Genomic DNA, 21638 nt, shown 5'->3' on the forward strand with positions numbered 1-21638 from the left:
ACTTGGCTTCTCGCAGGGAGGGAACCGCCAGAAGGCCCTCGGAGCTGGACCTCAGTGTCCAGCAGAACAATGGGGGTGGAGATGCTCCTTCAGGTATACTGGGCCGAGGTCGTTTAGGGCTTTCAAGGTCAGCACCAATGCAGATCTCTCAGAACTGGTATTATGTGGTCTCAGCGGCTGCTCCCAGTCTAGCTGCCACATTCTGGATTAGTTGTAGTTTCCAGGTCACCTTCAAAGGTAGCCCCACGTGGAGCACATTGCAGTACTCCAAGCAGGAGATAACCAGAGCATGCACCACTCTGGAGAGACAGTCTGCGGGCAGGGAGGGTCTCATCCTGTGTACCAGATGGTAGACGGCTGGACAAACTGCATGGCTCAGAATAAGGCAATGTTCTCTGTTTTGTGTCGCCCCAGGAATGGGTTGTTTGTGGGTGGATTGCATTCCCATCCCACCTTTTTCTCCCTGGAGCCTCAGGTGGAGTGCACAGCTCTCCCCCTCCTCATTTTATTCCCACAACAACCCAGCGAGGTAGGTGAGGCTGAGAGGCAGCGACTGGCCCAAGGTGTCATGGTCTGGTCTACGGGCAATGGAAGTACTGGCTGAGGACGTTGGGACTGGGGGCAAGATGGCGGGGTGGGAGCAGGAACGAGAGTCTAGAATCCAGGGGTCAGGAAGCCAGGGGTTCGAGGGTCAGGAAGCAGGGAGTCACAAAGTCAAGGGTCCGAGGGTCAGGAAGCAGGGAGTCACGAAGTCAAGGGTCCGAGGGTCGAGAAACAGGGAGTCACGAAGTCAAGTGTCCGAGGGTCGAGAAGCAGGGAGTCACGAAGTCAAGGGTCTGAGGGTCAAGAAGCAGGGAGTCACAAAGTCAAGGGTCCGAGGGTTGAGAAGCAAGGAGTCACAAAGTCAGGGGTCCAAGGGTTGAGAAGCAAGGAGTCACGAAGTCGAGGGTCTGAGGGTCGAGAAGCAGGGAGTCACGAAGTCGAGGTTCAGGAAGCAGGGAGTCACGAAGTCAAGGGTCCGAGGGTCGAGAAGCAAGGAGTCACGAAGTCGAGGGTCCGAGGGTCGAGAAGCAGGGAGTCACGAAGTCAAGGGTCCGAGGGTCGAGAAGCAAGGAGTCACGAAGTCGAGGGTCCGAGGGTCGAGAAGCAAGGAGTCACGAAGTCGAGGGTCCGAGGGTCGAGAAGCAGGGAGTCACGAAGTCAAGGATCCGAGGGTCAGGAAGCAGGGAGTCACGAAGTCAAGGGTCTGGGGACAAGAAGCAAGGAGTCACAAAGTCAAGGGTCTGAGGTTCAGGAAGCAGGGAGTCACAAAGTCAAGGGTCCGAGGGTCGAGAACCAAGGAGTCATGAAGTCGAGGGTCTGAGGGGCGAGAAGCAAGGAGTCAAGGAGCCGAGGTCCGAGGATCAGGAAGCAAGAAGCCAAACACAGCAAGGCAGGAAACATGTTGCTGTGGCAAAGAGCCGAAGGGAAATGCTGACCTTATATCCCTTCCGGCTCTTGCCACCAGGTGCTGTGAGTTCCCAATCGGCCTCACCTGTGCGGCCGCTCCTTGCCTCTCCAGAACCAACTTAGGAAGGCCCCAGTCCTGAGAAGCCCTTCTGGTCCCAGGGCCTGGCTCCTGCGTGCACTCCTGACACCAGGTCACCCAGTGAGCTTCATGGCCGAGTACGGGGATTTGAACCCTGGTCTCCTGGGTCCTCGTCGGACTTTCTGACCTCTATGCCATGCTGTCTCTTGCACTTGACCGCATCTGATTCTTCCTTCCCTTTTGCTCTTTGTTGCAGGCTAAGCAAGTCCTGTTAGAAAACAGCTTCCAGGGTAAGTGTCTCAGTCTCTTTTCCCCCTCCTTCCCAAACTCTTGAGCAGGCACCCCCAAACTCCAGCTGTTTGGGGACTACAATTCCCATCATCCCGACCATGGGTCCTATTAGCTAGGGATGATGGGAGTTGTAGTCCCAAAACATCTGGAGGGCTGAGTTTGGGGATGCTTTCTCTTGAGGTTTCTCATTTCCATAGGATTTTAGCTCTGGACTCTTCTGCATAAACCAAAGACACCTGTCTCCTTGTTGTGTAACAATATTTACAGAGTGGTACCTTGGTTTTCAAACTTAATCCGCTCCGGAAGTCCGTTCCAAAACCAAAGCGTTCCAAAACCAAGGCATGCTTTCCCAAAGAAAGTAATGCAAAACGGATTAATCCGTTCCAGACTTTTAAAAACAACCCCTAAAACAGCCATGAATTTTACTATCTAATGAGACCAGTGACCCATAAAATGAAAGCAATAATCAATGTACTGTACTATAAAATAAAGAAAACAGTACTGTAGATAATAAAAATAATTATTTTTTTCTTACCTGCACTGATGATAGTCATTGTTTAGATGGATATTTTTCTTAATCATTTCCGCAGTCACACAATCAATCAATCAATCAATCAATCAGTAGCTGAACTGGGTTCCACACAGCCACAAAAACAAACAAAGCGAAAAAGCCTCAAAGACAAAACCTCAAAATAAATAGCAAAAACAAAAGTGCCAACCTGAATCCATTCCAGAAGTCCGTTTGACTTCTGAAATGTTTGGAAACCAAGGCGCTGCTTCTGATTGTTGCAGGCGCCCCGGAAACAATAGCTGACAACCGCAATGGATGTTTGGCTTCTGAAAAACATTCAAAAACCGGAACACTGACTTCTGGGTTTTCGGCATTTGAGAACCAAGGTGTTTGCATTCTTCATGTTCATTTGCTGCAGGCTCCCCAGAGGTCTTCTCCAGCCCAGGAGCTCCCAAGAAGACGTTACCTTCGACGCGGGTTGATGAGTCCGTGGCGTGCAGCCGAAATCGGCGGCAATCGGGTGAGGAAGTCATGAGATCACAGAATTGTCGAGTCGGAAGATACCCAGGAGTCATCTAGTCCAGCCCCCTTCGATGCAGATGAAGGAGGGATGAGAAGGGATTTGGTGCAGTTCACATTTAAGGGGAGAACTTAAATGATGATCTCTCCCAGCAGCTTCATATAGATATTGAAAAGCATGGGGGCGAGGACAGAAATCCAGAAGGATGTTATTGCATCATAATGTCTCTTGCTGTGTCGTGCAAACCTGCTCGTCTGAAAAAGGCTTTTTATAGGGCGCTGGGGATGAGTTTATGTGGCCTAACGGGTAATGGCCTCCCCTCCAAAAAATTAGGGAATCACTGATTTAGTTGTAGTTGTTTAGTCATGTCCGCCTCTTTGTGACCCCCTGGACCAGAGCACGCCAGGCACTCCTGTCTTCCACTGCCTCCCGCAGTTTGGTCAAACTCATGCTGGTAGCTTCGAGAACACTGTCCCACCATCTGGTCCAGTATCCCTGCCAAGAAAACTCCATGGACAAATACTCATAGAATCATAGAGTTGGAAGAGACCACAAGGGCCATCGAGTCCAACCCCCTGCCAAGCAGGAAACACCATCAGAGCACTCCTGACATATGGTTGTCAAGCCTCTGCTTAAAGACCTCCAAAGAAGGAGACTCCACCACACTCCTTGGCAGCAAATTCCACTGTCAAACAGCTCTTACTGTCAGGAAGTTCTTCCTAATGTTGAGGTGGAATCTTCTTTCTTGTAGTTTGGAACCATTGCTCCGTGTCCGCTTCTCTGGAGCAGCAGGAAACAACCTTTCTCCCTCCTCTATGTGACATCCTTTGATATATTTGAACATGGCTATCATATCACCCCTTAACCTCCTCTTCTCCAGGCTAAACATGCCCAGCTCCCTTAGCCGTTCCAGTTTGTCAGTGTCCTTCTTGAACTGTGGTGCCCAGAACTGGACACAGTACTCCAGGTGAGGTCTGACCAGAGCAGAATACAGTGGCACTATTACTTCCCTTGATCTAGATGCTATACTCCTACTGATGCAGCCCAGAATTGCATTGGCTTTTTTAGCTGCCGAGTCACACTGTTGGCTCATGATTTACTGATTTAGTAGACAGAGTTAAAGAACAGCATCTGAGCCATGTGCCTTTGCTATGGAGACCAGGCAAGCTTCAGTAGGCGGGTGAATTCTGGACATGACGAAACTTTCATTTCCTTTTTCCCCAGACCCACCGGAGTTCATGTATAGCCCCGAACGAGCGCGACGGAGCTGCCCCATCCTGCACCTGGAGAAGAGCGGTTCTTACCGCCGCGGCCGCAGGCAGTCTGGTGAGGAAAAGTACTCAGGTCTCTCTCTTTCTGGAGAATTTCCCATTTCTGTGCAAGCTGGGATGGAGGTTTTGCAAAAGGTGCCCTGCATTCTCCAGAGTGGCACTAGGGGGCAGTGCGCTGCAAGAAAAGCTGTGTTCTTAACAAGCAGCACCAAACAATAAATAAAGCTAAGCAGGGTCCAGTCTGGTTTCAGATTGGATGGGGAACCGTGTGTTTTGATCCCTGAATGCCAGGGGGTTGGACTAGATGACCCTCAGGCAGGGTGGATAAAAATCAACGATTTTAAAAAAACAACAACAGATTTTTTAAAATTTAAATTGGATTTTTATATTTAAATCGGTTTTTTATTATTTAAATTGGATTTTTTTATTATTTAAATCGGAATTGTTTTATTTAAATCGGAATTTTTTAAATTTAAATCAGATTTTTAAAAATTTAAATCAGATTTTTAAAATAAAATGCTTTCGAGGAAAAATCGTTGTAAAGATAGCTTTCTATTTAAGTTACGTTATAGTCCAAAGGCTGTTCATCAGGAAATCAGGATTTGTTTTAAGTTTTTCATATGTGCTAAAATTCCGTCTAAGTTTTTTTAAAAAACAAACAAACATTTAACCACATCAGTTAACAAATAGGCTATAATGTTATTGCTTTAGTTAAATAAATTGTTATTAAGGAAATGATTATTTTTCGCCTTCCAATAAAGCACAGCAGAAAAGTTAACTAATTAAACCTCACCATAATTTCATAATTATCTGTCTATGAATTTCTAATGGTATAACCAAATCGGTAATTTTTGATATAACTGTAAAAACTACTCTGAAAATTTATGATTCCAAAAATGGAACCTTCCTCTGGTTGGAAATGCTAAGATTATACCAGCAAGAATGAGTCTTTCCGTAAAAAATAAAAATAAAAAATTGATTTAAATCAAGTCTTACTGATTAGTGATTTAAATCGTGGTTTAAATTGTGGTTTAAATCGATTTGATTTAAATCAGATCCCCTTCCAGCCCTATGATTCTGTGATTTCCGTTTCTATAAGAAAGTTTCTTTTACTGATCTTTAGCTGGTGGGTCTGGGCTCTAGCTATTGGGAACACCACCACCAGGCAGGTTAACTAGGAAACTTTGGGTTTTTCCCCCTCTTTTTTTGGTTGGAACAGACTAGCATGGCTGATCCTCTGGAATTGATCCTGCCCATTTTTCATTTTAAACAAAATTCAGCTGTTGTGCCACTGACCCTGATGGTTCCTTTTTTCCTTCCTCCTCCCTCCTCCTCTTCCTTTCCTCTGTTCCCTGCTGCGGACATTCTCAGACGTGGCCAAGATCAAGGTAGGTGGTTCGCTGCCTTGCATGCCTCCTTGCTCTGCATCTTTGTCGCGCCCAAATCCCACTTGCGGGTTTCCTGAAAGAGGCGCCCGGTTGGCCGCTGCGAGAACCGGACGCTGGACTAGATGGGCCCTTGGCCGGACCCAGGACGCTCTCCTTACGTTCCCAAAATGTGACTTAACTGCGTGTGCTTGCATTCTTCATCCCGCCCGTCTTGTCAAAATGGGCAACCTCTTTGGGGCAGGGACCACTCTGTTTTTGCTGCCGTTATGCCTCACATTGCAGTACAGCGACTCTGCAGCTTTATTACTATTATTATTATTATTATTATTATTATTATTATTATTATTATTTATATCCCGCCCTCCCCGGCCAGAGCCGGGCTCAGGGCGGCTAACATCAATAAAATGTCAGTAAAAACATAATAAGGAAAGAAAAAACCCAATTTAAAATACAGGTTAAAATGCCATTTAAAATGCAGCCTCATTTTAAAAGTAGCCCATGGATCAAAACCATAAGGGGAGGGAAACATAAGGGTCTGACTGAGTCCAAGCCAAAGGCCAGGCAGAACAGCTCTGTCTTGCAGGCCCTGCGGACAGATGTCAAGTCCCACTGGTCTCTTGGGACAGAGCGTTCCACCAAGTTGGGGCCAGTGCTGAAAAGGCCCTGGCCCTACTTGAGACCAATCTAACCTGCTTGAGGCCCGGGACCTCCAAGATGTTTTTGTTTGAAGACTGTAAGGTCCTCCGTGGGGCATACCAGGAGAGGTGGTCCCGTAGGTACGAGGGTCCTAGGCCGTATAGTGCTTTAAAGGTTCAAACCAGCACCTTGAACCTGATCCTGTACTCCACCGGGAGCCAGTGCAGCTGATATAGCACTGGGTGAATGTGATCCCGTGGCAAGGAACCCGTGAGGAGTCTCGTCGCAGCCTGGGAGTCATTGGACCTAATGGTCAGGGATCCCTTTATCTTTACCTTTTATTTGCATTAGCCAACGGCCATAGCAACATAGAACAAACAATATATTCAAATAAAATATATACACAAATCAATATATATACAAATCTGAAGAAGTGTGCATGCACACGAAAGCTCATACCAAGAACTAACTTAGTTGGTCTTTAAGGTGCTACTGGAAGTAATTTTTTTTGTTTTTACAAATAAAAAGACATCAGTGGTTAAAAAGGGCAATCAAATGGCCAAGATTATCGTTCAGATAGTGGCCCTTGATCTCATAGCACCCTCGATCAACCTAGCAACCTTTGCTGTTGTCTGATCATTTTGTTCTGATAAAAGAAAGAATAATGTGGCTTCAGATGGGCGGCCTGGGGTGGTAAGTAAGTGTGGGGTGATGATCTCATTCCTTAGGCCGTAAAGGTAAAGGGACCCCTGACCCTTAGGTCCAGTTGTGGCCGACTCTAGGGTTGTGGCGCTCATCTCGCTTTACTTGCCGAGGAAGCCGGCGTACAGCTTCCGGGTCATGTGGCCAGCAGGACTAAGCCACTTCTGGCGAACCAGAGCAGCGCACGGAAATGCCGTTTCCCTTCCCGTCGGAGTGGTACCTATTTATCTACTTGCACTTTGATGTGCTTTCGAACTGCTAGGTTGGCAGGAGCAGGGACCGAGCAACGGGAGCTCACCCCGTTGCGGGGATTCGAACCTCCGACCTTCTGATCGGCAAGCCCAAGAGGCTCTGTGGTTTAACCCACAGCGCCATGGCGTCCCTTAAAGGTAAAGGTAAAGGTACCCCTGCCCATAAGGGCCAGTCTTGACAGACTCTGGGGTTGTGCGCCCATCTCACTTAAGAGGCCAGGGGCCAGCGCTGTCCGGAGACACTTCCGGGTCACATGGCCAGTGTGACATCGCTGCTCTGGCGAGCCAGAGCTGCACACGGAAACGCCGTTTACCTTCCCGCTGGTAAGCGGTCCCTATTTATCTACTTGCACCCGGAGGTGCTTCCGAACTGCTAGGTTGGCAGGCGCTGGGACCGAGCAGCGGGAGTGCACCCCGCAGCAGGGATTCGAACCGCCGACCTTTCGATCGGCAAGTCCTAGGCGCTGAGGCTTTAACCCACAGCGCCACCTGCGTCCCTTCATGGCGTCCCTTACATGTTCCCTAAATGCTCACCACGGACCAACTGCATGTTCCCCTCTGCTTTCCCCTGCTTTCCTCCCGCTGCCCCTCTGCCAAAGTGTGTAGCCTCCTTGGGGCAGACACCTCTCTTTTTTTTTGTTTTTTTTTTTTATAAAAATTTTTATTAAGATTTTTTACAGATACATATTTAACAAACAGAATAGGTTTCATAACATCCTTTCATTCTATTGCGGACTCCCTCACGTCTCCCGCTTCCACTTTCATCATTAAAAACGAATTTTTCCAAGCAAATTATCATCTTGTTTATGCTCTTAAGTGCAATATTTAGGTTAAACTCAAATAAAAAATTATAATTTAATGGTAGACAGTTATTTCTGCTCTGGCTTCCTTGTTAGGATTCAACCAAATTACAGTACTTTTGTAAATAAATCTTAAATTTCTTCCAGTCTTCTTCAACCCTCTCCTCTCCCAGGTCGCGGATTCTGCCAGTCATCTCAGCCAGTTGCATATAGTCCATCAGCTGCATCTGCCATTCTTCCAGTGTTGGTAGATCTTGGGTTTTCCAGCTCTTAGCAATAAGTATCCTTGCCGCCGTTGTAGCGTACATAAAAAATGTTCTGTCCTTCTTTAACACGTTCTGGCCGACCATGCCCAGAAGGAAGGCCTCTGGTTTCTTGGTGAAGGTATACTTAAATACCTTTTTTAACTCATTGTATATCATTTCCCAAAAGGCCTTCACTTTAGGGCAGGTCCACCAGAGGTGAAAGAATGTTCCTTCATTTTCCTTACATTTCCAACATTTGTTATCAGACGAATGGTATATTTTAGCCAATTTCACTGGGGTCATGTACCATCTATATATCATTTTCATTACATTTTCCTTCAGAGCATTACATGCTGTGAAGTTCAGCCCGGTGGTCCATAACCTTTCCCAGTCCTCAAACATAATGTTGTGCCCAATATCCTGGGCCCACTTTATCATAGCCGATTTAACCAATTCGTCTTGTGTGTTCCATTTCAGCAGCAAGTTATACATTTTTGAAAGTACCTTGGTCTTAGGTTCTAGCAGTTCTGTCTCCAGTTTCGATTTCTCCACCTGGAATCCTAACTTTTTATCAATCTTAAACACTTCCTTAATCTGAGCATAGTGTAACCAGTCTCGCACTTTATCTTTCATTTTCTCTAAACTCTGCAGTTTCCAATTGTCTCCATCCCTTTCTAGTATTTCCCAATATTTTGGCCAATTGGCCTCCATATTAGGTCTTTTTCGGGCCTTAGCCTCCAAAGGTGACAGCCACCTCGGTGTTTTGTTTTCTAATAAGTCTTTGTATCTTGTCCAGACATTAAATATTGCTTTTCTGACAATATGGTTCTTAAAGACCTTGTTGATCTTAACCTTGTCGTACCATAAATATGCATGCCATCCAAATGCATTGTTAAAACCTTCCAAATCCAGCACATCCGTGTCCTCCAGAAGTAGCCAGTCTTTTAGCCAGCAGAAAGCTGCGGCTTCATAGTACAACTTTAAGTCTGGCAGGGCAAAGCCCCCTCTTTCTTTTGCGTCCGTTAATATCTTAAACTTAATTCTGGGCTTTTTGCCCTGCCAGACAAATTTGGAGATATCTTTCTGCCACTTCCGGAAGCACTCCGTTTTATCTACAATCTGCAATGTCTGAAACAAAAATAACATTTTTGGCAATACATTCATCTTAATGGCAGCTATTCGACCTAACAATGAAAGTTTCAATTTTGACCAGCTATCCAAGTCTCTCTTAATTTCAGACCAACATTTTTCATAATTATCTTTAAACAGACTCAAATTCTTTGCTGTTATGTTTACCCCTAGGTATTTAACTTTCTTAACCACAGTTAACTCTGTCTCTCTCTGAAACCGTTCCGACTCAATATCTGTCAAGTTTTTTCCCAACACCTTGGTTTTTTGCTTATTTAGTTTAAATCCCGCCACCCGACCAAAATCTTGGATTAGTTGTAGTACTCTTTTCGTACTAGATTCTGGCTCCTGTAATGTCAGAACTAAGTCATCTGCAAACGCTTTAAGTTTGTATTGTTTCGCTCCGACCTGTATCCCTTCCACCAACCTGTCCCCTCTAATCGTGTTCAAGAGCACCTCCAGGACCGAGATAAATAATAACGGGGAAATCGGACAGCCTTGTCGTGTTCCTTTTTCAATTTTAAACTCTTCTGTAACCACATTGTTAACTATCAGTTTAACCTTTTGTTCTGAATATATTGCATCAATCCCATTCTCAAACCCCCGGCCCACTCCCATTTCTTTTAAATTCCCTTTCATAAACTTCCAGGATATGTTATCAAAGGCCTTCTCCGCGTCTATAAAAATTAAAACAGCTTTAGTATTTATGTCTGTTTGTAAAAGCTCCAATATATCTATAATGTTCCTTGTATTGGCAGACATATGTCTACCTGGGAGAAAGCCTGCCTGGTCTTTATGGATTACTTTGTTTAAAACCCTCTTGAATCTACTTGCCAAAACGTCTGCAAATATTTTGTAATCCACATTTAAAAGGGAGATGGGACGGTAGTTCTTAAGCTGTGTCTTTTCAGTTTCCGATTTTGGTATCAATGTGATGAAAGCTTCTTTCCACGATTCTGGCGCCCTCTTCCCCTCTAAAATTTCATTGCTGACCTCCATCAGTGGTTGTATCAAATAGTCTTTCAATGTCTTATAGTACTTGGAGGTCAGCCCATCTGGTCCTGGTGATTTGCCCTGTTTCATATTTTGGATGGCCTGCTCAATCTCTTGTCGTGTTATTTTGCCATTCAGAATTGATCTATTTTCTTCTGACAACTTTGCCAGTCCATTTGTCTTTAAAAATTGTTTAATCGCTGCTTCATCTTGTGGCCCTTGAGTGTATAATTTTTTGAAATATCTCTGGAAACACTTTCTAATCTCTCCGGGGTTCTGGATACATCTTCCTTCAATCTCTAAGTTTGTCACTGTGTTTAACTTTTGTCTCCTCTTCAACTGCCAAGCTAGCAGTTTTCCACATTTATTAGCCGACTCAAAAGTTTTTTGTTTCATTAGTTTGATTTTCCATTCTATTTCCTGATTTATCAGTTTACAATATTGTGCTTGGTAAAGTTTGATTTCTCTCAGAATCGGCTGGGACTTCGGATTAAGTCTTAACTTCTTCTCCAACTCCTTGATTTTTTCCAAAATTTTATCTTTCCTTTCGTTTTGTTTCCTTTTCTTTATTGTGTTCTGTTGTATCAGGAACCCCCTCATCACGGCCTTACTTGCGTCCCAGATAGTTCTTTTTTCCACTGTGGTGTTCATATTGATCTCAAAATAATCCTTTAGGGCTTTTTGGGCCTTCTTAGTAATCTCCTGATCTCTAAACAGGCCATCATTCATCTTCCATCTGAAGGAACCGGTTGGAATCAATGTCATGTCCATTCTCAGTGCGTTATGGTCGGAGCATGTCTTTGGGCAGATTTCCACCTTTCTGATCTTAGGTGCCAGACCTCTAGTTATCCATATCTGGTCGATTCTTGTCCAGGTCAGTTGGGCTTCAGAGAAAAATGTTCCTTCCCTTCCCAAGGGGTTTCTCACTCTCCAAATGTCAATCCAGTCCATATTGTCTGTCATTTTTTTGGCTGCCTTGCATTTCATTGACGCCGCTGCTCTCAGCGTAGCTCAGCCGTAATGCCGCATTCCTGTTTTGCAGCACGCTGACAGCGACGGAGAGCTCTTTCCGGCCTCCGAGCCCCTCAGGCCGCCCGGCCCCCCCTGCCCGGTGACGTCCGTCGGGACAGAGATGGACGCTGAGGAGTCGGACCAGGACGAAGGGGAGGCGGAGTTCTCTCTGGCCGGAGAGCCGGTCCCTGCAAATTTGTCCATCACGGAGGAAATCCTGGAACTGCTCAGCCAACGAGGCTTGGATGGCGAGTCGGGAAAAGACGGGCCAATTTTGGGGGAAGAGAGGGCGGAGGTGAGTGGCATGGGGTTCAGGGGGGAAAGCGGGTTGAGCTAGATGACCTTGGGGTACCTTCTGACTCTACAGCTCTGTGGTTCCAATAGGAGTTGGAGATTCTGTGCAAAGCTGGGGGGGGGGGAGAGATGCATAATTATTGATTATTAAGGCATCTGGAGGCAGCTCTATTTAGGGAAGTTTTTTAAAATATATATATATATATTCAATGCAAAATTACAACAAAAATTACAAATACTGAATCCAAAATAAAACAGTACAAACAAGAAACAAGAAACACGAGAAAAAAGAATACAAAAAGACAAAAACCACACATCTACAAATAAAACCATATCATCGTTCTAGTCTAATCATTACCAATACATATACACATATTGACTTAGTTCTTTTGTTCTAAGACCTCAAAATTTTTACTCTTTCTAAACTGCTGTGTCTAATCTAGATTACCTCTATCTTTATAATTTTTACATTTTTTCTCTCTCTTTAACCCTTCAAAGCTTCATTCATTACATACCGTTATGCTTACTTAGGGAAGTTTTAAATGTTTAATGCTGTGTTGTGTTTTTAATATTTGACTGGGAGCCGCCAGAAGGCCCTCGGCGCTGGAACTCAGTGTCCGGGAAGAACAGACACCCAGTCTTGCAAGTGTAAACATCTGTATTTTGGGATAAGAAGTTTGTGCAGAAACGGGGCCAGAGAATCAAAACAGAGAGGTGGAAAATGAACATACCAAGGGCAGAATTTCCTTATAGTGGCCAGGTTGATCTGACGCTCGATATCTTTTAGACATTGACCAATTAGACTGTTTGCTTTAGTGGGGCCCATAGTGAGTAGGTGTTGTGGGGATCGGCCACAAGAGTGAAGTGTTTGATAGACAGTTTTCAGTCAAGCACTTTTATGGGAGTCTTGAAGTACAGTGGTGCCTGGCAAGACGAAATTAATCCATTCCGTGAGGCTCTTCGTATAGCGGTTTTTTTCGTCTTGCGAAGCAAGCCCATTGACAGCTTAGCGGATTAGCGCTATTAGCGGTTTAGCGGCTTTTAGCGGCTTTTAGAGGCTTTTAGCGGCTTATCAGCTTAGTGGATCAGCTGATAAGCGGCTTAGCTGCTTAGAAAAAAGGGGGGAGGGAAAAAACCCCGCAGGAACTCGCAAGACATTTTCGTCTTGCGAAGCAAGCCCATAGGGAAATTCATTTTGCAAAGCACCTCCAAAAAGGAAAACCCTTTCGTCTAGCGGGTTTTCCGTCTTGCGAGGCGTTCGTCTTTTGGGGCACCACTGTACTAGGGATAGTAAACCAGGGGGATTTGAGTTTAGGCAGAGCCAGAAGTTAAGAGTGCTTTGCTAAGTCCGTACTTCTACTGAAGGGAGACTTGCCTCCAGTCTCAAGGATGTGTTTGGGATGATAACAGCTGGTGGGGATCATGGTCTCACCCTCGTTTGCCTCGGGTGTTTGGAGTGGCAGGGAGTTCCCCAGGCCGTAATCACCATCCACCTTGTTGTTCTCTTGCAGGATCCGCTTCTGAAAAGTGAAACGTTGGAGGAGCTGGAGGAGAAGGCAGAAGAGGAGGCGGTGGAAGAGCGCAGATCGGAAGAGGAAGAGGCCTCCCAGAGAGACCCGGTACAGGAACAGCCACCTCCGATGCCTCGTCATCCCTTCACCTGCGACTCCTCCGAGGAAGAGGAGCAGCGGGAGGAGTCCGCCGGTCCGTCTCCTCTCCACGTTCTGGAGAACTTGGAGGACGCCTGCAGGAAGCCAGGAGAGGGGGGCGGTGCTGCCTCCGTGGGGCAGGCAGCGGTGGGTGCGAGAAGCCCGCCCCCTGAGGATCCCGGCCAATCGAATCAGCCGGCGCCATGCGCCCAAATCTCATTGCAGGCAGAGGGTGGAGCCAAGCGTGACTCCACCTTGACGAAGGACGACTGGCTGCTGATTGAGAAAATCAAGAGCTACTACGAAGGGACGGAGGCTGTGAACAAGGTGCCGGGTTTGAGCAAGGCGGAGGGCGCCCCTCCGGTGCCCGCCGGCGTGGTGCGTGAGTCTGTCCTTCGCTTCAACAGCATCCTGCGGAAGAACGATGCCCGGGACACGGAAGTGGGCGGAGGCAAGCTGGGGAAGCTCCGCCCACAAACGGGCGCCGGCGGCCACGGGAGTCCCGCCAGGAGCAGGAGCCAATCGTGTAACGCCCAGCCGCCCTTCTGCCAATGGGATTCCGGCGAGGGGCGGAGCCACCTGCCCGCAAGCCCCGGACGTTCCAAGAGGGGGAGGAGCCGCTCCGACGGCGGCCAATCGCCAGGCGGCTCTGAAGATTCCGCCGCCGGCGAGGCCCAATCGCCTCGAGCCTGCTGTGAGGATTCTGAGAAGGGGCGGAGTCCATCTGGGAGAACCCATAACGTTTCTGGAAGTGGGTGTGGCTTGGAGGAGGAGGAGGAGCCTAGAGGACCCGAGTTCAAATCCTGTGCAGAGATCCGGAGGGCTTGGCAGGAGAAGGAGCGGAGCGCTCTGGACATTTTGAAGAAAGGCAGCAAGGAAGCAGGTAGAGGGTTGCCCTCCGCCCTGGAGACACCGGTTTACGCCGAACCCTTGTGCATTGTGGAGGATTCGGACTTGGAGGAACCGCACTCGGGACCGAGCAGAGACCCGGAGGAGGAAGCCCACGGTCCGGGGGTGAAGGAGAGGCAGGCGGCTTTTGCGGGCGATGGATCTCGGGGGTACCTGCCCGCCCTGGAGCTCTACGAAAGCAACGGGGACCCGTGTCTTCTGGAGAACTCTGAGCGCATCATCAGCAAGGTTCAAGCCTTGGCCAAAATGTACAGCGAGAAAATCAGCCGCCTGAAAGCCCAGGGCAGGGGGCTGGAGAGGCCCCGGGCCCCCCACCACCGGAGGACCCTCGGCAGGAGCCTGGCCGGAGTGCAGGAGGGGAAGCAAGGAGCCGCCATCCCCCACTGTGAGTAAACCCTGCGTGCCATGCGCTTCCGAAACTAGCCTGCCCCCTTCAGAGTATTCTGGGGAAAGGGGGCCATTTTCTCCCAGCATTCCTCAAGACCAGGGTTATATCTGTGTGTCTGCAGGGTGCGGGGTGTTGGAACAAGTCCACGGGCTGCTCTATGTGGGGTTTTGAGTGAAGCGAGGGGCCAGCACCAATAAGACCCTGCTGTCCACCTGCCTGCCTTGTTTTCATCCGCAAGGTGTAGGGAGGGGGGCATGGGAAAGGGACCTTGCTAGAGGTGAGGCAGCAGTGTTTCTGGGTCCATGGTGAGTTTGGGGGGATTTTGGGGGGTCATCTGGGTCATATTTATCTGCAGTTAATGTGAGATGGCTTTTATGAACTTTGGTGTGTGTGTGTGTGTGTGTGTGTGTGTGTGTGTGATGGGTGGGGTAACCAAACACGCATCTGATTCTGATTGCAATCTCTTGGAAAACTGGAGGTCACTGAAGAGGAAGTGATATTTATTTATCGCATTTAAATCCCACCTTTTTCTCCCCAGGGGATCAAAGTAACGTACGTGCTTCTCCCCCTCATTTATTTATTTTTTATAATATTTATTGAAATTTCACAAAAACATAAATTTACAAAATACAGAAAAAAGAAAAAAGAAAAGACAAAGCATATAAAAAGAAATAAAGGAAAAAAACATACAAAAATGCATGGCGAAGAAAAAAAAAGAAAAATAGGAAGAAAAAATACATCCATCATTCTCAATTTTTTTAACTTTCATTACCCTCTTTCTTTGACCTCCTCCTCCTCCCCTTTCTTGTATCCTGGTTAATAATTATCACAGCAAATCCTTTCCATAGTTCACAATATTTTGTCCTTACATTTTCTTACATTATCTTAATCGATTTTCATCTTGTCTTATAGCAAGCCTTAGAACTTAAAACTTAAATCTTATTTTTATCAACTTCTCATAACCATATCATTAACCTAATTCTTTAAAACATTTTTACTAGAACCAAGTAGTTCCATTTCAACATTTTTCTAACATTCATCAATTATTATAAAACAGTCCTAATGACAAAAGGAAAAAAAGAATGTAAAACAGTCCAATCTTCATCCAGCGTCCCTTCCTCCTGGTCTCGGATTTTGTCAGTCCTTTTTGTCCCATTAATCTAGCGCATTAACCCCTCATTTAACCCCCACAGCAACCCTGTGAGGCAGTGACTGTCCCCAAGGTCACACCGAGCGGGCTCCATGGCTGCGTGGCGATTTCCACCTTGCTCTCCAAGGTCCAAGTCTGACGCTCTAACCACTAGGCCACGCTGTCTCCCAGATTTCGGGCGATTTGGAACCCCATGCAGATGAACTGAAGAGTCTGGATGGGAAATCAGTTGGAAGGGCTTCTGTGGCATATAAATTCTGGATTAGCGTCTGCATTTTGTGCAAATCTGCCTTGATGGGTCCACAATTTTTTAAAAAATGCAAATTGTGGACCCATCAAGGCAAATGTGCACCCGTTGGAAAATTCAGGACGGAGTTGAAACGGCGGAACTCTCTGCCACATGGGGCAGCGGTGGCCACCAGTTTAAAAGGGTATTCGTGAAGTTCACGTAAGAGAGGGCTGTTGATGGCTATTCACCAGGATGGTCCTGAATGGGGCGACTGTGTCCCTGAAGGACCAGGTGCGCAGCTTGGGAGTCATTTTAGACTCACAGCTGTCCATGGAGGCACAGGTCAAATCTGTGTCCAGGGCAGCTGTTTACCAGCTCCATCTGGTACGTAGACTGAGACCCTCCCTGCCTGTGGATTGTCTGGCCAGAGTGGTGCATGCTCTGGTTATCTCCCGCTTGGACTACTGCCATGCGCTCTATGTGGGGCTACCTTTGAAGGTGACTCGGAAACTACAACTAATCCAGAAGGCGGCAGCTAGACTGGTGACTGGGAGCGGCCGCCGAGACCATATAACACCGGTCTTGAAAGACCTACATTGGCTCCCAGTATGTTTCCGAGCACAATTCAAAGTGCTGGTGTTGACCTTTAAAGCCCTAAACGGCCTCAAAGGCCCAGTATCCCTCAAGGAGCGTCTCCCCCCCCCATCATTCTGCCCGGACGCTGAAGTCCAGCGCCGAGGGCCTTCTGGCGGTTCCCTCATTACGAGAAGCAAAGCTACAGGGAACCAGGCAGAGGGCCTTCTCGGTAGTGGCGCCCACCCTGTGGAACGCCCTTCCAGCAGATGTCAAAGCGATAAACAACTACCTGACATTCAGAAGACATCTGAAGGCAGCCCTGTTCAGGGAAGTTTTTAACGTGTGATATTTTACTGTATTTTTGGTTTCTATGGAAGCCGTCCAGAGTGGCTGGGGAGGCCCAGCCAGATGGGCAGGGTATAAATAATAAATTATTATTATTATTATTATTATTATTATTATTATTATTATTATTACCAGTTGCCGAAAACCGCAGGAGGCAAGAGGGCCGCTCTTGGGTTCGAATCCTGCCTGCATGCACCTGGTTGGCTGCTGCGAGAACAGCAGGCGGGAGTTGATGGGCTCTTGGCAGGATCCAGCTGGCTGGCCTTAATGTCCGCATGTTTCAGTCCCTTTCCTGACGATTCCTAGCATGGAATTTGTCTTTTCGTGGGCTGCCACACACTGGGTCAACATGCCCCAGGATCAGACGGCAAGCTGTGCCAAAAACAGCTGACCCAGAAATTGGGATCCAAGGGGAAGTTTGGGATCTCTATCTGTGTGTGTTGTGTGTTGTGGTTTCCATCTGAAAAGCAAACGGTGCCCTTGGTTTTCCCCCTGCTATAATACCGCCCTAAAGCCTCCCTCTCCGACCTTTTTTGTTCGCAGGAGGCCATTCTGAGTTGTGTTGTGGAATCGGGAGGCTGGGGGGGGGGGAATTGCTGGCCAGTGGGGAGCTTGGCTCCCCCCCCTTTTCTGACCTCTCCGCTCCCACTGGGCAAGAAACGTCTGCAAAACAAGGCCAGCTGGAGTCTCTTCTCTCCCTTGGACTTTTGTGTCCCGTCTTCCAAGATTTTGCAGTCTACAACCAGGGGGGGACGGGGGACGGATTTTTTTCCTTAAATCACAAGCTTTTCCTGTTGCATCTCAGGGCAAAGGGAAGCTCAGCGAAGCTTCCAGAGGGTGTGATGGCTGTTGCCTTAGGAAATAGCATCATCGCAGAGCAGCAGCAACTAAGCAGGGGTTTCGGACGCCTCTAAAATTTGAAGGGATGCGGGACCTAAAATCGCTTTTTAAAAAGGCGGCCGTGTGCAGACCCTCCAGGTATTTTCCAGGGACAGTCCCGGATTTACAGAAGCCATCCTGGTTTCTGATTTGATCCCAGAATCTCACGCTTTTCCTTAAGACGTCCCTATTTTCACTGGAGAAATGTTGGAGGGTATGGAGTTATACAGCCCCCAAGCCAAGGAGATAAATAATTGTACAGCCTTTAGAAGACAGCTAAAGGCAGCCCTGTATAGGGATTAAAAAAAAAACATTTAATGTTTAATTATGCTTTTATATATGTTCTCCATCAGAGAAATGTTGGAGGGTATGCATGTTTTAGGAGGAAAGACCCATTTCCAAAAGATGACCACAGTTGCCTCAGCAAACAGGCCAGGGTGACCTTAGCCCTCACCATCTCCAAACAGAAACCTACCCCCCCCCAAAAAAAGATTAATCAACCCTCGCTTGGGTTGATTGATCTATGGATTAAGCCATGGATAGGCAAACTAAGGCCCGGGGGCCAGATCCGGCCCAATCACCTTCTAAATCCGGCCTGCGGATGGTCTGGGAATCAGTGTGTTTTTCTGAGTAGAATGTGTGCTTTTATTTAAAATGCATCTCTGGGTTATTTGTGGGGCACAGGAATTCGTTCTTTTTTTTCCTTCAAAATATAGTCCGGCCCCCCACAAGGTCTAAGGGACAATGGACCGGCCCTCTGCTGACCCCTGGATTAAGGCAAAGCAAGCTTTTGACCCTGGTTGATTTCCTCGCCCCCTGAATGAGGAGTCGGGCTTTTCACGCTGCCTTCTGCCTCTCCCTCTCTCCCCTTCTGCAGGCGAGCCCCGAATCTACGGCCACGTCCTCATCCACGAGCCCCTGCAGCACGTGGTCCGAGTCCAGGAGAACACGTTGCTCGCTGCCGCCACCCGGGGGACGGCCCTGGAGCTGGGTGCTGAGAAGCCCTGCCCACTCCTTTCCCCAGAACTCCTGGGTCCACTACGGCAGGGACTTCTGTGCCCCGCACCGCAACCTTTGTGTGTCGGGTCTGACGCCTCGGCACCCGCCGGTAGGGAGGCGCTCCCAGAAGCCAAGCAAAGCAGAGGGGGGCCAGGAAGCCCCAGACACTCCCCGTCGCCCGGACCTCCTGTGGATCCCCTTGCCAAAGAGGCATGCAAATTGGGGGAGCCTCCTCTGCACCCCAGATTCGTAACCGAGGGAACCACGCTTCGAGCCACGAACGCAGAGGAAACCACGTCTGCGTCAGAGCTGGCTGGGGAGATGGAAGAGGCAAAGCGGTCATCTTCTGATCCTGGGGTGCAGCCGGCGGGTGACGTAGGAAAAGGGGTGCCCAGCCGTTCCCACGACTCCCAGAGATGCACTGACTTGGAAACCGGAAACTCTTCTGTCTTCCCAGGCTCTGTAGAGGAACCAAAGCCCAGTCTGCCCAGTTCTCCAGCTGCCCCCCCAGCAGGGCAGATCTCCCCCCAGAACCAGGAAGGACCCCCCTCCCATACAAGCTCTGTTCTGCAGCTGTCGGCAGCCGGCAGTTTAACAGGAAAAGGTTCAGCACCTTTCCAGGAGAACGATAAAGTCCGTACGGAGCTGGCAGCATCGAGCAACGAATCCTTCAAAACACTGCCCAGCGTCCACGGAACTGTGGCCCTGGATTCTACCCCAAAGGCCACAGCTCTCCTCCCGCTGGCTTCCTCCGGCCCCACAGAGGCCCCACCGATGCCCCCCAGCGAGGAGAATTGCCCCGTCCAAGAATCCCCGACCCGGCCCGATTTCCAGGCGGCAACAGAGCTTCCGGTCTCCGCGCAACAGCAGCGTGCGCCGGCGCCGCTCCCTAAGCTTCTCCCCGCATCTCCAGTGCGCAGGTGCCTCTCCTCTAGTGCGGCAGCCATTTCCAGGTACATCGCCGCTTCCTGCATCAGCCAGAGCCTGGCACGGAAAAACGGTGGGCCTCCTCACGAAGAGATGCAGGTGCCGTTCCTGCCTCCCGCCTCTGGACCGACGCTCCCGAGACCCCTGGCAAACCCTTTGGCTCTGCTCCCCAAGGGGGCACCCAAGGCCCACGCCAACCTGGGGAAGCCAGAGGCCTTGTTTCCGAGAGATGCCCCTCCGGCCCGCTGTTTCGGGCCCCTCTCTCCTCCCCGCCGCCGAGCCTTGTCCGCAGCAGCCCAGGCCTTCGAGAACGGCATCCCCTTCTCTTCCGCCTCTGAGCCCAACTCCAGGGTGCAGTCGCCCTGCCCCGTGAAGCCCAGAGTCTGCTCCCCGCCTCCAAGTGGGCCCCGGGCCTGCGGCTTTGCCCCCTTGTGTGCCCACCCTCCCGGGCAGCCGCCCACTCACATCGCCTCCCCGGTGCCGTTGGTGCCGGACTGTGCCACGGGGCCTCCTTTGAGGCCGCGGGGAAACAGCCTCCCCAGTGGCGGGCTGGCCGAGAGCCCGGCCGTAAACGGGGACCAGGCGCCGCTAAGGTGTGCCAAGGGGGCTCCCCACCACTTGCCCACTCCGCCGCCCAGAGGCTCCCCCGGATCCCACGAAATTGGCAGCATCAAGTGGCCCAATGTGCCCGGTCTGTGTCTAAAGTACGTGGGCAGGGAGTGCCGGCCGAGCTCCCAGAGGAGGCCGCTCGAAGGGGAGGGCTGCCCTGAATCGGACTCCCCCCTAAGCACGGACCTGGCGCAGCTGTCCGAGAAGAGCCAGCAGAGGGCCAGTTACTCGACGACGGTGAATATCCAGATTGGTGGCAGCGGTAGGATCGCCTCCTTCAGCAACGCCCAGGTCAGCCTGACCCACCCGCTGCTGCCCACCCCGGACCAGCCGAGCGTCAGGAAGGTCAACGGCAGTGCCTTAGAGGGGGGGCCCAAAACGTGAACTTTCCAGGTCCTGCTGGGGGCTAGGACCAAGCCCTACCACTGCGCCAGGGAGGGGGTGAGAAGGGGCAGGTGGTGGGAGAGTTTAAGGGAGACGAATTGTGGGTGTGCAGTCCAAAAGATTGGCAAAGCAGCTGAAAATGCCACAGGGAAAGGTGATTTCTCCTCTTTCCCTTCTTTGAACCTCACTCTGTTGGGAATGAATAATTCGCCTGGGTTCAGTTCATTGGTAGCAGCAGGAAAAGTGACTTGGGTGCCGAAACAATTGGGGTCACTGTTTCAGGTGCATGTGTTTGTTTGAGGTGGGTCATTTTCTCATGTTTCTCCCCCCCAGATTTAGGACAGGTTCTGGTGGGTTTTTGTTTCGGAAGAGATCCAGAGCTCCCAGTAAAGACGTATTATTTGTTAAACCACTGTACAGCTGCATTTGCCTTGTACATTTAAAGCCCTGTGCTGCTCCCTTTAAACTGTCATGGCTTCCCCGTCCCGCACAGAATTCTGGGAGCCCTAGTCTGCGACGGGTGCCCAGCGTTGACAGGAGACCCTCGTATTTCCCTCCCGGGGCCACGATTCTCCCTGGGAACTGTAATCTACCATTCTGTTGTCGTGAGACAACAATCTTCCTCTGTCCCTCTGCAACCTTGCATAATTTCATAATTGATATCTCGGTTGGCCCCTTCTGACCATTTGCCAGCTCTGGTTTATTTATTTTTATTTTCTGAGGCGAGCGGAACAGCGTTCTGAATGTGGCTGCGCCGTGGACTTCCGTAAACTGGCAGTATATAGCATCGCCAGTTTCGTTTGCAGTTCGACTCCTGATAAAACGTGATTTTCCTTTCTTTCTTTGCAATAATGGAGGAATTCCTGACAGATGGCCACCCAACCCCTGTTTGAAAACCTCCGACGAAGGAGAATAGCTCTCACCGTCAGAATGGTCTTCCTAACATTTAGTCGGGATCATGACCCTGAACTTTTGTTTACCCAGGGCTTTGGGGAAGCTCAAATATACGGTGTGTTCCTACCACA

General features: G+C 49.1%; 1 protein-coding gene across 2 annotated transcripts in view; it reads left to right on the forward strand.

The window, feature by feature from the left end:
* PLEKHG2 (pleckstrin homology and RhoGEF domain containing G2) overlaps positions 1-20939 on the forward strand; it is a 75138-nt gene extending 54199 nt beyond the window's left edge. For both annotated transcript variants that reach the window (XM_081921892.1, XM_081921893.1), the window contains exons 12-18: positions 1785-1818; positions 2749-2850; positions 4075-4176; positions 5493-5509; positions 11307-11570; positions 13081-14512; positions 18572-20939. In XM_081921892.1, coding sequence (XP_081778018.1) covers positions 1785-1818; positions 2749-2850; positions 4075-4176; positions 5493-5509; positions 11307-11570; positions 13081-14512; positions 18572-20613 — 3993 coding nt within the window. In that variant the 3' untranslated portion in view covers positions 20614-20939. The remainder of the gene's footprint in view (positions 1-1784; positions 1819-2748; positions 2851-4074; positions 4177-5492; positions 5510-11306; positions 11571-13080; positions 14513-18571) is intronic.
* Positions 20940-21638: the final 699 nt, after the last annotated feature.

The sequence above is a fragment of the Podarcis melisellensis genome, assembly GCF_964234715.1.
Source record: "Podarcis melisellensis genome assembly, chromosome: 8".
In the NCBI taxonomy this organism is placed as follows: domain Eukaryota; kingdom Metazoa; phylum Chordata; class Lepidosauria; order Squamata; family Lacertidae; genus Podarcis; species Podarcis melisellensis.